This window comes from Dermacentor silvarum, chromosome 8 (genome assembly GCF_013339745.2).
Source record: "Dermacentor silvarum isolate Dsil-2018 chromosome 8, BIME_Dsil_1.4, whole genome shotgun sequence".
In the NCBI taxonomy this organism is placed as follows: Eukaryota; Metazoa; Arthropoda; class Arachnida; order Ixodida; family Ixodidae; genus Dermacentor; species Dermacentor silvarum.
In genome coordinates this window covers 116,916,381-116,931,000 of record NC_051161.1, presented here as the reverse complement: position 1 = coordinate 116,931,000, position 14,620 = coordinate 116,916,381, and the positions used below count along the sequence as shown (strand labels likewise).

The window sequence follows — 14,620 nt, the reverse complement described above, 5'->3', positions numbered from 1 at the left end:
ACAATTCGTAAATTGCAATATGTGTTTCGATTTCCCATGCTACTAATGTCACCTCTTCGAATAACCCAGCTCAATGATAGCAATTACGCTACCTGCCACAAGTGATTTCTTAAAATTCCGTAAAGCTTAATTTTGAACACCCTAAGTACATACAAACTAAACATTGTAAGTACATACGAAATAAACATTTCCGGCTACGTCCAATGGTTCGAGCATAGCCTGCATTGAAAAGTGCCATCTTGCTCAGCGCTTGCGAACAATTTCCTCATGCAGCCCGCGACCAGCAGAGAAAAAAAGCAAATGAAACACCGCGCGGCATTTGCCTCCTGCGTGCGTGAGTCTGTGGCTTCACTGCATAGCTGGAACATAATGGCGGACCTATGCGCAACTCTGCTCCCGTAGGGAGCATATACAGTAACTCTATTCCCCAAGAACACTCAGCGCTATCTAGCGGATCTGCCGCAAAGCCTGCTTGTGGCCTCAGAAATGCATGGAGTATCGGTGCGTTCGAACGCTGAGAAACGCGTCATGCGGCAACCGGCCTCCTCTCTCGCGCTTCTTTCTGGACACGATGTGCTTATCTAGTGGCTTTGCCGAAAAGTCCACTCGTTGCCCCCGAGACGACAAGCGTGGTGCGTCTGTGCTGCAAACGCTGAGAATTGTTCTCTCGCTTGGCGCACACTCAGTGGCACACACTCACGGACGAAAGTTGACGAGAGATTCGTTGAAGAATGGCACATACCCTGCGCATTTCAGGAGCAGCCTGCTAAAGCTTCGGTTTGGTGTCTTCGTGCTACCCTTGTGACTAAGTTCGCGATAAGAAATTTCAGAAATTTTTATCGTCGTTGTAGGTCGGACCATTCCCAGTGGGACATAACTTGTTGCCCAAGTTTGCGTCGAGAACGTTCATTGAAGAGCGGCTCACACCTACGTACACATACCCAGCGACCCAAGTTGGCATCACAGATGTTCACCGAAGACCAGCACAGACCGAGTGGCACAAACAGTGCTCCAAGTCGGCGTCAAAGCGTTTCATTGAACAGCAGTACCGGCCCACTCCAGCATATACAGTGTCCCATGTGTGCGGGAAAGAGGTTCTTTGAAGTGCGGTGCATATGAACACGTTGCCGCATACTAAGCTACCCAAATATTAAGCCAGGCGCCCGATGCGGTAGCCATTCGACCACGGACTACGCAGGGACACAGGTAGGAGGGAAAGCGGTTAGATAGAAACGTGCATGGACACAAACGTGCATGGACAAACATAGTAACCGAAAAGTGTGTGAAGTACACAAAGAATACTAACGCATTAAAATAAGTCTAAAATCATTGCATTGTACCGGACTAACATGGGGCATAAACATGGCAGTTTATATCTATAGAGAAGAAAAAGCTATAGAGAAGAAAAGTACTGCGCACTGAGCGATGGAACAAAAAAAAATCACAGCATATCCACGAAGTGAATGATGATGAGTGGGCGAAGCACCGGGGGATCATTCGGGTAAACCACAGCTACGGACGAGAGATAAAGAGAGCGCGCGTCGGGAACGAGAGAGAAAATAACACCATCTTCCCGTAGGGGAACCCTGAGTAGTATGCGAAGCAGCCATGGGGTCGACTCAAGGTAGTTTTATCAGCTGTATAAACTTGGACATGCAGCAGCACCAGCAACGCACAGAACTGTTGTCGAAGCCGTCGGCGTTTTGCCCGCGTTCGCACCGAACACGCTCAAAGTGGAACCGGAACCGGAAGTGGAACCGGAAGCCGGAAGTGGAACCGAAAGTGGAAGCGGAACCGGAACGCCATCTAGTGAACACTTCATAAAACTACAGGTGGCTACGTACTACTACAGAGGAGGGAACGACCCACACCCTAAGGAGCTTCGCCCCTAAAGTGATAGGCGCTACTTGAAGAGACATGAATATGGTGGAGAGCGAATGGTGGTAGCTGGAGAGCAAATGGTGGTAGCCGATATTCTAGCAGACATGATAAGGAGGAGGGTGAGTTGGGCGGCACATGTGATGGGCACCCAGAGGCACCGGCAACAGTCACCAACGCCGCGCGCGTTCGGAGCGAACGCGGGCAAAACGCCGACGGCGTCGACAAGAGTTCTGCGCGTTGCTGGTGCTGCTGCATGTCCAAGTTTATACCGCTGATAAAACTACTATCCTTACTCCGTATAGCTTTCTACTAATTTGCTATCGCAATTGATGCTTCGCCTTTACGGGTGAAACTGCGACAATTTTTTTTGGTCAACCTCCTACTGCTTCTTATTCTCCGGGCACGACAAATGACACAAGCATGGCACAAGCACTGGTAAAGCGAGCGTGTCTTATTTAGTGAACCTCTTACTGTATCCCCTTTTCCCGGCACGACAAACGGGTCAACCGAGTCAAGCTCGTCGTGCACAGGCATTGAATTGCGCTCAAAAGTGGCATATTAAAAGGGTGCAATGGCTGTACGCATTGAAATACATTTTGACGCTAATTTAGGCTCAATGGACAATTCGAGCAAGAAAGCCTTCATGCTGCAACAAAAATGAAATGACTAGAGAGAAGTGTGTGACTTGCACTTGTTTCCGACTCCCCAAAAACCTAGTATACTCAAGTATCACTGCGAGCCGGTCTAGTTGGAACTTATTCATCACGTAACTTAGCGCTAAACAAACTGGGGCACAGAAAGAAAGCGTTCGTCCTTGTGTCTTCTTTCTGTGTCCCCGTTCGTTTAGCGCGAAGTTTCGCGATGACCCAGTATACCCTCCGAACACGTGGCTGTTAAGTAAAAAAACAAATTCTCTCTCTCTTCGGTGTGACGTGGGAGATTTATTGTGGCGCCTATTGGCTGATAGTAGAAACAGCATGGACAATTTTTAATCGTCATGAATAGCACTGCTCTTTCACGTGGCCGGATATTGCTTGGGAACATAAAACCCCGGGTTGGACGGGAGCCGTGACATACGCTTATCTCTAGCTGAATACGATGCATAGCCATTCGAGTACCACTGCAGTGTGCATCGAGCTGCTTTTTCTCATCGTTGCTGTGGAAGCTTCCCGGGGACCAAACGAGCTCCAACGAGACGTCCCAGACGCCTTCAAGGTGAGAATACTGACGCTACATATGGCTGCCCCTTATCGCCACCCCGCCCGCGCTTTCAGTTCAATGAAGGAAAAGCTTTAGTAGCGCATACGCCCTTCCACGTTCTTGTACTCGGTCATTTGTAGACCTAGTGCAGCCCCTTTTGTATTGTTATCCCATTAGGCGAGTTGCCCACGCGCAGGAATTCTGTCTCGTTGACCATCCCTGCCTTTTTCTTCATTCTCTCGTTCTGCTGAAAGCTACATATCTAGCCTTTGTTGTGTCTGAACCGTAAACTCTTCATTACCAGCTTCTTCGCGCAGTCGGTGACTGCAACCTTGTCGGACATAACGTCAGAGTCAACTGAACCCTATTCATCCCTACATGGTCATGGAGCTTTTATTTGGTGCGTAGAGACGCGCCTATATTGCGTTTTCTAGCCACGAATTCGCAGAAACTTTAATTGAATACGGTGAAGTGGTTTCGGTTGAAGTTTTCTCGACTTGTAAGGTCAGCCCTTTTTTTTCGACAGTGTGTGGTGTAATGTTCCTTATTAGTTTTTATCGGCTGAGAATTACCTTTCCTCTATTTAAAAAAGACTAGAGATAGTGAATATCAACGTCTTCGACTACGAATAGAATAGAAGTAACAAATATCGAATTCCCAATAGTCCAACGCAAACGCATAAACGTATTCACAACAGGAACATTTATTACGCTATAATTAGTTACCACACCTGTGCTGACTAGTATAATATAGACAGTTTACTATCAGGGACGAAGGATCCCTTTGACATAAGATCACTAATCTTCATTAAAAACTGCACGAATCGCCTCGCAAATCACGAAAGTCTGTTTGCAAATAAGCTTTCCAAAAAAGAATGGCTGCTGTATGAAAACGAGCTTTCCAAAAACGCTAAATACATGGCTGCCGAAAAAAGATAAGTTGGGAAAAAGGGGAAGAAAAAAAACTGCTGTAGGGATTGTGAGCCGTAAACAAATGTAAAAGCGCCTATTGCAAGCAAAACACTACTGGTCGTCGTAAAAGAAAGATAGAAATGCTACATTACCGGACTCCCAAAAACGATAAATAATAGAAAAGACGTAATACTCACAGGTTGCTTTGTATAGGCTTCCGCCGCAAAACTGAAAGCAACACTTGCGTTATCCATATTTCTCCTGAACTGCTTCGAAATTTCTTGTTTTTTTAATTTCTGATAATTTGCAATAGTTTAATAAATGCTGGAGTTTTAGCTGCCCAAACTACGATCTGATTACGAAGCACGTCGCATAGTGAGGGAGCCCGATTTTATTTTGAGCACCTGGGGCTCCTCAACGAGCACCTAAACCTCACTACGAGCGCGTTTTCGGATTCCGTGACCATTGGCATACAGCCCCCGCTGCCGAGATCAAACCCGTAACCTCGAGCTCAGCAGCACGACGCTGTAGCCACTGAGCAACGGCGACGGGTAAATAATTTGCGATCATTTGTTTAGCAAGATGCAGAACAGCAGCAAGACTTTAACAGTCGGTTTTGGCGTAATATTTGGTTAGTTTTGTTATTTGAAAATAACAGATAGTTCCTTTTCGAGTACTGTGTGTGTGCGAATTATCGATTCGTATACGAAACTTCAAAAGTCCGACACCCCTAAGAAACATATCGAGAAAAATACGAAATGTACGAAGATTAAATGGGTCAGTTACCTTCCTAACAGCCATAAACCAGAAAGTCAACGCAAACTCCTGCCATGTGTTGCTGTTCAGGTCAGGTTTTTCAGGTTTTTGACTCGACTAGAGCACTGCCCTGGCTCGGACTTACCCGATATCCCGGGCCCAGCCCGGCCCGTGGGCCGGGTCGGGCCGGGTAGGACACTTTTTTCACGGGCTCGGGCCCGGCTTGGGCACGCCATGTGCTTTTTGACCCGGGCGCGGGCTGGGCTCGAACATTCTTGTGGTGTGCATGTAACGTGCAGCGATTTTTTCTCGCGCGTCTGTACTCTGAAAAACCTGTTGCCTCGGCGCAGCTGGAAGCTAGCTGTGCTACTCCTGTGTACTTCCCTTTTATCCCGTTGTATTTTCCGCTGTTTTAACGGAATGTAAATGTCCAGAAATGCCGAATTCGCCTCAACCCAAAGGATGCCATTCTATTCCTTACCTAAATCAATGTAATTAATGCTTTCAGCGCGGTGCAAGCGCGTTCGCGACTTGCTGATTCTTCAACGGCGAATTGGCAAAACGATGACTGGTAAGATAATTCGTCTAGCGGCCGAAATATGGCACTGCGTCCGTCCATGATTGCACGCATGTTCTCAACCGGTCGCCTTGTAGCAGCGCGTTACGCTGCACCATGGAAGAACTAGAAGCTGTCTTTCTCCATTTACTCCATCCATGCGCTGCGCTCACGACAGGTCGTGGCTGCGCTTCGGCTAGAGTGTACTACAATATGGCTGAGTGGGACGAGTTGCTGGGGCGGCGCATGCTTTGCAGTGAGGCGCCCGACGTGGAAGAATACTGTGGCGGCGCTGCGATAGAAGTGCACTGGGCCGCATCAAGGTCGCGCCGTTGGAAACAGCTGGCGATACTGTTCGGCAGGGTCATTCGCCCTACTTTGCGCGCTAGTATTTGCGTTCAGACCGCTCAAATGGTGTTCATAGTTACATATGACGAATGACGTACATATGACATCATGCCTTAAGGATAAATTCCTTTTCAATGCCGCTTGGTGTTTTTTTTTTTCCTGTCTCGGACCGGGTTCGGGACGGTTTCGAGCCGGGCCGGGCTCGGGCATAAGGTGGCGGGCCGGGCCGGGCGGGTAGCGTAGATTGTTTCCGGGCCCGGGCCGCGCCCGGCTCTCGTCATAAAACTTTTGGCTGGGCTCGGGCGGGTAGCCCAACGTAAAAACGGGCCCGTGCGGGGCCTGGGTTGAAAAATTCGGCCCGTGCAGTGCTCTAGACTCTACCATTTCCCGCCATAGTGCTTGGACCGATCAAGCCTCTCATTCGTCTAATGCCGCATTGCAAAGTGGCAGTCATGCACAACTATCCACACTAATGAGCAGAACAGTTTTGAAAGTTGAGCTGATGGGTGTGGTGACCATACCAAACATGTGTAGCCAAATGGACACAAGGAAATAACAATGTGTCATCTCAATGTGTCACAACCAGCAACGTAACCATATCGTGCCATAATTCCGCACTATACATTTCATTTATGTAAAAGCCTGTTACGTGTTTTCTCACAGATAATTTAACGAAAAAGCTAGGATACTGTCATTGGTGAATTTATTTATTTATTTATTTAAAAATACCTTACAGGCCCAAAGGGCATTGAGTAAGGGGGGGTTTACTTAATACAATGAAAGCACACGCAAACTAGTATTGAACAGGGTTACAATGCAAGTGAACATCAAAACGTAACGCAACAGAGTAAATTGCAAAATGTAACAGAAGTTTCCAACGCAAGTCAAGAAAAAATACGTTTCCGAAATAAGCACTAAAAGAGCATTTGAGTGCAAGTGAAAAAAAAAACTAACAAAAATGCAACACATCGCAAAATAAACAAAAGAACTTAAACGCCGAGACCATGTTACAGCACTATTTAACAGAAAATATGTACCTCAAGCTTCTGGTGAAATGTGTTAAGGTTATTATCAGAGGCGATATGATCGGGAAGATCATTCCACATGCGGATGGCTTGTGGAAGTGCGGATGTGTTAAAAGCGTTCGTATTGCCAAAGATGCGCATGAAGCTGAGGTGATTATGTAGCCTGCGTGACGTGAAAAGAGGGCGTTCAAGGTGTAACGAGGCTATTTTATTGCTGTAGACGTACTTGTGAAACAGGCATAGGAGAGATATTTGACGGCGGATGGCCAATGGTTGAAGGGAATGATCAAGTTTAAGTTGAGTCACACTTGAATGATTGTCATAGTTCCTTGAAATGTAACGGGCGGCTCTGTTCTGAACTGCTTCAAGCATGTTAATTTGATAATGAGCGGAAGGGGACCAAACAGATGAGGCATATTCAAGTTGTGGGCGGACGAAAGTTAAATAGGATAATTTGCGAACGTTTGAGGGGCAATGACGGAGGTTTCGTCGTAGATACCCTAAAGATTTTGAGGCTTTCGCGCACGTAGCAGTGATGTGTTCAAACCAGGAGAGGCCTGGTGTAAGGTAAACGCCAAGATATTTATAACATGATGCCCGCGAAAGCTTGTCTCCCTGTACTGTGGTAGGAAAAAATGGAAGCGTCACGCTTACGGCCGAAAGAAATAATGTTACACTTGTTAGTATTTAGGGTCATGAGCCAGGTGCTACACCAAATAGAGATAATGTTGAGATCGTCTTGAAGGATCAGGTGGTCGTCGGGACTGTTTATTGCTCTGTATAACATGCAGTCATCAGCAAATATTCTAATACTTGATGATATGTTATTTGGCAGGTCATTTATATAGATCAGGAAAAGAAGCGGGCCTAGAACGCTGCCCTGTGGAACGCCAGAAAAGACGTAGGAAGAGTGAGAGGAAGTATTATTAACAATCGTGAACTGCTTGCGAAGTGAAAGGAAATTCCGAAGCCATGATAAAGTGAGAGAATCTAATCGAAGGGCAGATAATTTAGAAATAAGGCGGCAATGGGCGACGCGATCGAAAGCTTTGGCAAAATCAAGAAAAATGGAATCGGTCTGTAGGCCATTGTTCATGTTGGAATGAAGGTCAGTGGTCAATTCCAGTAGCTGCGTTTCGCATGACATGCCCTTCCTGAATCCATGCTGGTTTGGAAAGAAGAATTTGTTAGTCTCCAGGTGATTGTAGATGTGGGAGGCGATTATATGCTCAAGAAGTTTGCAGCAGATGCATGTGAGTGATATCGGACGGTAGTTTTCAGGTAAATTCTTATTTCCGGATTTAAAAATTGGTATTATTTTAGCAATTTTCCAATCGTCTGGTAGTTGTCCAGATGATAGTGACTGTCGAAAGATGTGGTATAATATTGTGCTCGATATAAAACGGTATTTTTTAGCATTTTGGAGTTAATATCATCGATACCGGCTGACGAAGATGCCTTAAGCTGCCTAATTTGACATGCGATACCATCCACCGTGATTTCAATGGGCTGCATGTACTGGTAGTTGTGCTCAGGGACATATGGCACGTCGGAATGATCTTCCCGAGTGAATACAGATGAGAAAAACGTGTTAAATGCAGACGAGCACTCCGAATCTGAGAGAGGAAGCTTGTTATCATCCAGTAATGATAACTGGTTTGTGCCTTGGTCAGGGGATATGAAGCGCCAGAATTTCTTCGGGTTATTTTGCAAAAGGGAAGGCAAATCGTTGTGGAAATATTTATCTTTGGCATTGCATATTGCAGAACAGTAACTGGTCAAGCATTGTTTGTATTTTTCCCAAGCAGAAGATGCACCAACGCGCTTCGCATTACAGTACAAGCGTTTTTTCCTGTTTCTATGTTTACGAAGGGATTTGGTGAACCAAGGGTTTGATTTATCGTTAGAAATTGTGATAATTGGGATACATTCGTCAATGAGCAGGGACATTTTATCTTTGAAAAGTGCCCAGTTTTCATTTACAGAGCGATTGTCGAAAGAAGGTAGTAAAACTAGATTTAAAATGTTTCGAGTTCTACGTTAATTTTGTTGTAGTCGGCTTTGTTGTAGTCCCGGATTTTCTTTTTTGATATTCCTGTGAATGGTAGAGGCAAGTCCAATGTTACTTCAATTAAATTATGATCACTAAAGCCTTTTTGGCAAGACACTGTCTTAAGTGTTTCCGGAGCGTTCGTCAGTAACAAGTCTAACGTGTTTACACCACGAGTCGGCTGATCGATGACTTGAAACAGGTTAAAGTCTAAGGCTAAGTTGATAAATTCTGTTGAAAGGCTACAAGGTGACGATAAATTGGTCCAATCAATTAGCGGCAGATTAAAGTCTCCGAAGAGATAAATTACATCTGCGGGACAAAGATTTTTGGCATCAGTGATACTGGCACGAAGTTCCTGTACAAAGGTATTGCTAGAATCCGGTGGGCGGTAGCAAATCCCGAATAGGATTTTAGTGTATTTAGTCACACAGACTATCCAGATGATTTCAAGGGTCGAGTCCAGATTTAGCGCGTACGAAGTGAGCGTGTTTTTGACACCAAGAAGGACACCGCCACCTCTTTTGTCGATGCGATCTTTGCGATATATGTTGTAGCATTTACTATCGGCAAGAACCTCGCTATTTGCGATTGCAGGGTACAACCAGGTTTCTGTGAGCGCGAGAATATCGGAATCATTGTCTTCTAGTAAAGCGCAGATGGCGTCACGCTTGGGCATTATGCTTCGAATGTTCGTGAATGATATCAGAAAGGAAGGAGTGACAAGAGGTGGCGTGGGCCCTTGGTGGTGCTTTCGCGCACACGTATTAGTTGCGAGCTATCTTTCCAACAAAACAACAGCTTTGCTGACACGGTCGAGTATATAGGTTTTGCCGTCCATGCGCATCCTGTCAACTGAGAGTTTAAATGGTTTCTTTTGTGCTTTAGCGAATTCTATCAGCATTTTCCTTGCCTGTCGTGTAGCCAGGGAAAAATCTTCTCCGATCGAATATTTCGATCCCTTAAGTTTTGGTGCAGATGCAAGAACTTGCTGCTTATCCTTAAAGAAAGTGAATTTGGCTATTATGGGTCTCTGTTTGCCGTCTATGAATTTACCTAATCTATGCACACGTTCGAACTGTGCGCCAGTCATTGAAACGTTCAATTTTTCGGAGCAGAACTTCACAATTTTTTGTTCAGGTGCTGCCCAGCCCTCGGTAGGATCGTCTTGTAACCCGAAGAAAAGCAGGTTCGATCTTCTCTGTCTATTTTCAGCATCGTCGCACCTGGACGTAATTTTTGTCAAATGCCCTGAAATTTGGTGCAAGGCATTATCAGCCGTACCGGTTTCCGTTTCTGAGCGCGACGTGAAAGTTGATTCAAGCGTTTTCAATCGCTCAGTCAAGCGAGCGACTTCGTTGGAAGAGGCTGTCAGTTTTTCAATGGTGGCGCTCAATTGTTCCGACAAGGCTGCCTGCCCCTCCTCAAGTTTCTGTATCGTTGATAAAGCCACAGCAAAAGCATCAGCCTCGGCCTTGCTCATGGGCCCCGGGTTCAATTCGACATCACCCGACAACATAAGCAGCATGTTAAACATCAGCAGGCAAAGGCGAGATAATCGCGACAATGAGTGTTTCAAAGCATCAGACCATTCGGCTGGGCACGACACCGCAATCAAACAGTAATTGCTGCTCCTAACACAGGTAACGCCTTTGTAGTCACTAACCTGCAAAATCAGCGGTTGAAAAGCATGCATGTTTGGTGCGATGCCGTGCCCGAGGCGGTCTGCTGCTGGCTGGCTTATGTATCCCGCGTCGGTTCCGTCAGGCGTAGTTGTCGATGCCCCTAGCGGCCAGATGTGCGTCCAGATTGGTGTGTCTAGAGTCGGTGTGAAGAGCGTGGAAACAGGCCAGAACGGAAGCCAGAACGGAAGCCTGTCCTCGGAGCCCAATTGGCACGTGCCAGCAGAGCATGAACAAACAGCCCAGGTAATCGCGACCTGCAAAATCAGCGGTTGAAAAGCATGCATGTTTGGTGCGATGCCGTGCCCGAGGCGGTCTGCTGCTGGCTGGCTTATGTATCCCGCGTCGGTTCCGTCAGGCGTAGTTGTCGATGCCCCTAGCGGCCAGATGTGCGTCCAGATTGGTGTGTCTAGAGTCGGTGTGAAGAGCGTGGAAACAGGCCAGAACGGAAGCCAGAACGGAAGCCTGTCCTCGGAGCCCAATTGGCACGTGCCAGCAGAGCATGAACAAACAGCCCAGGTAATCGCGACCTGCAAAATCAGCGGTTGAAAAGCATGCATGTTTGGTGCGATGCCGTGCCCGAGGCGGTCTGCTGCTGGCTGGCTTATGTATCCCGCGTCGGTTCCGTCAGGCGTAGTTGTCGATGCCCCTAGCGGCCAGATGTGCGTCCAGATTGGTGTGTCTAGAGTCGGTGTGAAGAGCGTGGAAACAGGCCAGAACGGAAGCCAGAACGGAAGCCTGTCCTCGGAGCCCAATTGGCACGTGCCAGCAGAGCATGAACAAACAGCCCAGGTAATCGCGACCTGCAAAATCAGCGGTTGAAAAGCATGCATGTTTGGTGCGATGCCGTGCCCCAGCATAAACCAGCATAAAGCAGTCTCGCTGACTTCGCATGAAAATTAACCGTGGAAGCATGTTGAAGTACATTTAAAAACCTAGAAAAAAGCTACTTAGAAATCTTCTTTGGTGCTTAGACTAAGAGTGATGGTGTTCTTTTTAAAGGACTATTTTCTGAGAAGACCCCATGGCAGAAGTGGGTCCCCCTGTACCTGCAGGACAAGCTTAAGTGTCTTTAATTAAGGAACCCCTTCCCTGCAAAAATCTCCGGGAAGTATTCACTCATACAAGAGCCAGAAAGCCTTCTCTGCTGATGTAAAATACCTTTACTATTCCTTGCCGCCGTCCGATTGACTAACTTCTGTGGAGAGTTGAATTGACGAACTTGGTTCTGTGCGTTTTAGTACGACAGCACGTACTGCTGTTGAATGTTGTTTTCTTTTTAGAACTTCTCACATTTCAATTTATTTCTGCCTTTATTCAAAAAGAAAATAATATATACCTCCAAAAGCAAGGAGTATGCATAGGGTCGTGCCTAGCACCTCTTAGTCACATTTATTTAGCAAATTTAGACACGTTCGTCTGAGCGCATCAAGGGACAACTGTTTTTAGAATTTTTTGATATGTCGGTGATTTTTCAGTCCTTCCTTTTTCTGCACGTCAGACTGTTTACAGAATGAATGTACTAGACTATTTTATATTGTACGCAACTGTCATAGCCCACATGTACTAACCTCTGAGTGACTGTTTACGGACATGACTTAATTTTTACTGACAATGACACCCGCTGGTCATATCATCCTAGAGCTAGTAAACCTTTTCCACCACTCCCTTCGTCCCAGTCTAAAATAGTGAAAAGGGGAGTGGAAAATATGTGCATCAAAAAAGGTTTAGAAAAGTCATGCCAACATTTATTCCGCGCAAACTTCAGGCTGCAAGCCACATGCCTTCACGAGGCTGGCTAACCAAGTCATGTCCTGGTGTCCGTTGCAGAAGGCCCGCTCAAACAGACACAGCAGGGAGCAGACGTGTCCTCAACGGGAGGGGGCGCCAACTGAGACAAGAAAAAGGCTTAGTGATAACATGAATTAGCGTGCACCACCAACCAGGATTGTTATTACATGGGTTGGCAAATAGTCTATTGCAATGTCAGACAAAGCATTAAAACTTCTGCACATGTTCGTAAGTTATCTGAGTGTGTGTCAGCGTCCTCATTCTTCAGAAAGTTGCGTTTCTTATATTTGTTGGTTGGAGTATTTTTTTCTTTTTTTTGCAACTGCATAAGCGATATACGCTAATACACGCATTTGTTGCTGCGCGACGTAGAGGGCATACGTAAGGCTTAGTACCCGGAATTGGAAATATTGTTGGATGTTAGCGCCATGTCTGTGTGTCTCACGTGTCTTCTTGTCTCCTCTTCTGTATGCACAACTTTAGTATTCCAAGATGCCAAACCAACGAACCCGCCTTGCAACGTCTACTTGATTTCACAGTTGAATGCGAGTATGCACTTTAAAGAAAACAAAATGTAATTTTTTTTTTCGGTCTGGTGCCATAAGCTTTTATAACTATGAGTGATTCTCTTTGTAAACAGTTGCGATCTCCTTTTGCGCTGTAAACAGTTGTGATCTCTCTGAAAAATAAATACAGAAACATTTTTACCGTGTGTCCATGCAAATAACGGGGCGAACAGCTCAATCTCTGAAAAAAAGAAATTGTGGGGCCGCAACATTCATATGGGGACGGATTACCAGCGAAGCTGCTTACGCTGCATACATTATGAAATCATACATTTTTTTCATACGGCACCACACTACGCTGACACAAGCCGCGGTCAACGCCCCTCCCATGCATCTGCCGCAACCACCGCTGCCGCCGCGCCGGCACTTCCGACGTGCACATAAGTGCACGCCACATGTACCGGTGCCGCCACCACACCCTTTCACCCTCTCCCCCTACTCGTCTCCATTGCCGCAGCACTGTCGCCACACACTTACGCCCTCTCCCCACGAATGCGCGTCACGTTGTAACCACAGAAGCGCAGGCCGTGTGCACAACCCTGCCTCCAATCGTATCGTCTCCACTCCTGTCCACGCGCGGTGATACGGACATAAGCGGCTCAGGGTACCCCCCCCCCCCCTCGCCCTGAGGACGCACGCGGGGGATGCATACGGGGGGCTAGAGGTAAACAGCTTCGCCGCAACAATTGCTTTTGCTGCTCGTGAGCTACATCTGGCGTCATTTTATTCGCAGACATTTCAAGCCTTTGCCCATCCCATCGCGGCAATGGGCAACGACAGCGACCCTGTTCTTGAGTGCGCCTCTGCACGCAGGGCAGAGATTGATCCGGAGACACAGACTGCTACGTACGTTTGGTCATTGGCTGGAGAGGACGGCAAAGGGAGGTACGTAGCATCGGAGTCGTGCAATACTTTACTGGTTATAAAGCTTCCGCCTAACGCTATGAATGAAGTTGACTTGCTGCCTGAAGCAGCCGCTCATCGAAGGGCAGCCTAGCCGCGCAGCTGCCGCTGGAGCTAGCGTAGCGCCAGACGCATGGACTCAATAAAGAGGCCCTGACGTCACGTTTTTGGAAGCCGGAAGTGCAGCCATGTTGATGTGCCATCTCCTTTTGCGCTTTCAATCAGCTCGCCGTTGCAGATAGGTGCGAGCTTTGAACTTGCATTGTTACCAACCGCAGGAAGTGTGTACTGCGGACGCGTCAAAATAAAGACCTACGAAACTTCTGTAACAGTTTTAGTTAAGAAGGTACGCTCCTCTGTTTTTGCGTAGCACGTTGAAGAAGACGATGGCGACCCGCGCCGTGATTACTTGAGTGTCTCTGTTGCTGGCTGATACCCACACTCATAGACCCTAAACATAACCTTCACGCTTACGCACCACACTCCAAAGTCAGCTCGTTTCGCGAACAGAGTGTGCTGCGAGAAAGACACGGGGACGAAAAAAAGCTTGTCTCACTTTTCAGAGCCCTAGAGGAGCAGCGAGAGCTTCAGAAGCGCGGTTGCTTTGGCAACACTGACGTTTGGGGTACCAGTCCCAGTGCGCCTTTACGAAAAACAGCACGTGACTTCCGCCACACTTTCTCTAACACTTCCGTGCTGCGCGGGGCTTCTCCTAAGCTTGGCTTCATCTATGGATAGACGCTATTCCAGCAGCGTGGCCCCTGATTCGAACTAGGTGAAGCAAGATACCCGAAAGACCAACAGAATTGCCACATAAAATACCCGTGGTTGTACGCCATGCCCAATGATTCTCTCTCCCGACAAAAACAATTGATAGTAGACAAGATGTGTCAGTGGTTTTGTTAGTTCCGAGGAAATTTGGTACCGTTTTCTGTCTGCCCAAAGGAAGTG

At 47.0% G+C, this 14,620-nt stretch overlaps 1 protein-coding gene across 2 annotated transcripts in view; it reads left to right on the top strand.

The window, feature by feature from the left end:
* The first annotated feature begins 2,955 nt into the window (after positions 1 to 2,955).
* Positions 2,956 to 14,620, top strand: part of LOC125947332 (uncharacterized) — a 51,565-nt gene continuing 39,900 nt past the window's right edge. For both annotated transcript variants that reach the window (XM_049671813.1, XM_049671812.1), the window contains exons 1-2: positions 2,956 to 3,096; positions 13,500 to 13,651. In XM_049671813.1, the coding sequence (XP_049527770.1) occupies positions 2,980 to 3,096; positions 13,500 to 13,651 (269 nt within the window). In that variant the 5' untranslated portion in view covers positions 2,956 to 2,979. The remainder of the gene's footprint in view (positions 3,097 to 13,499; positions 13,652 to 14,620) is intronic.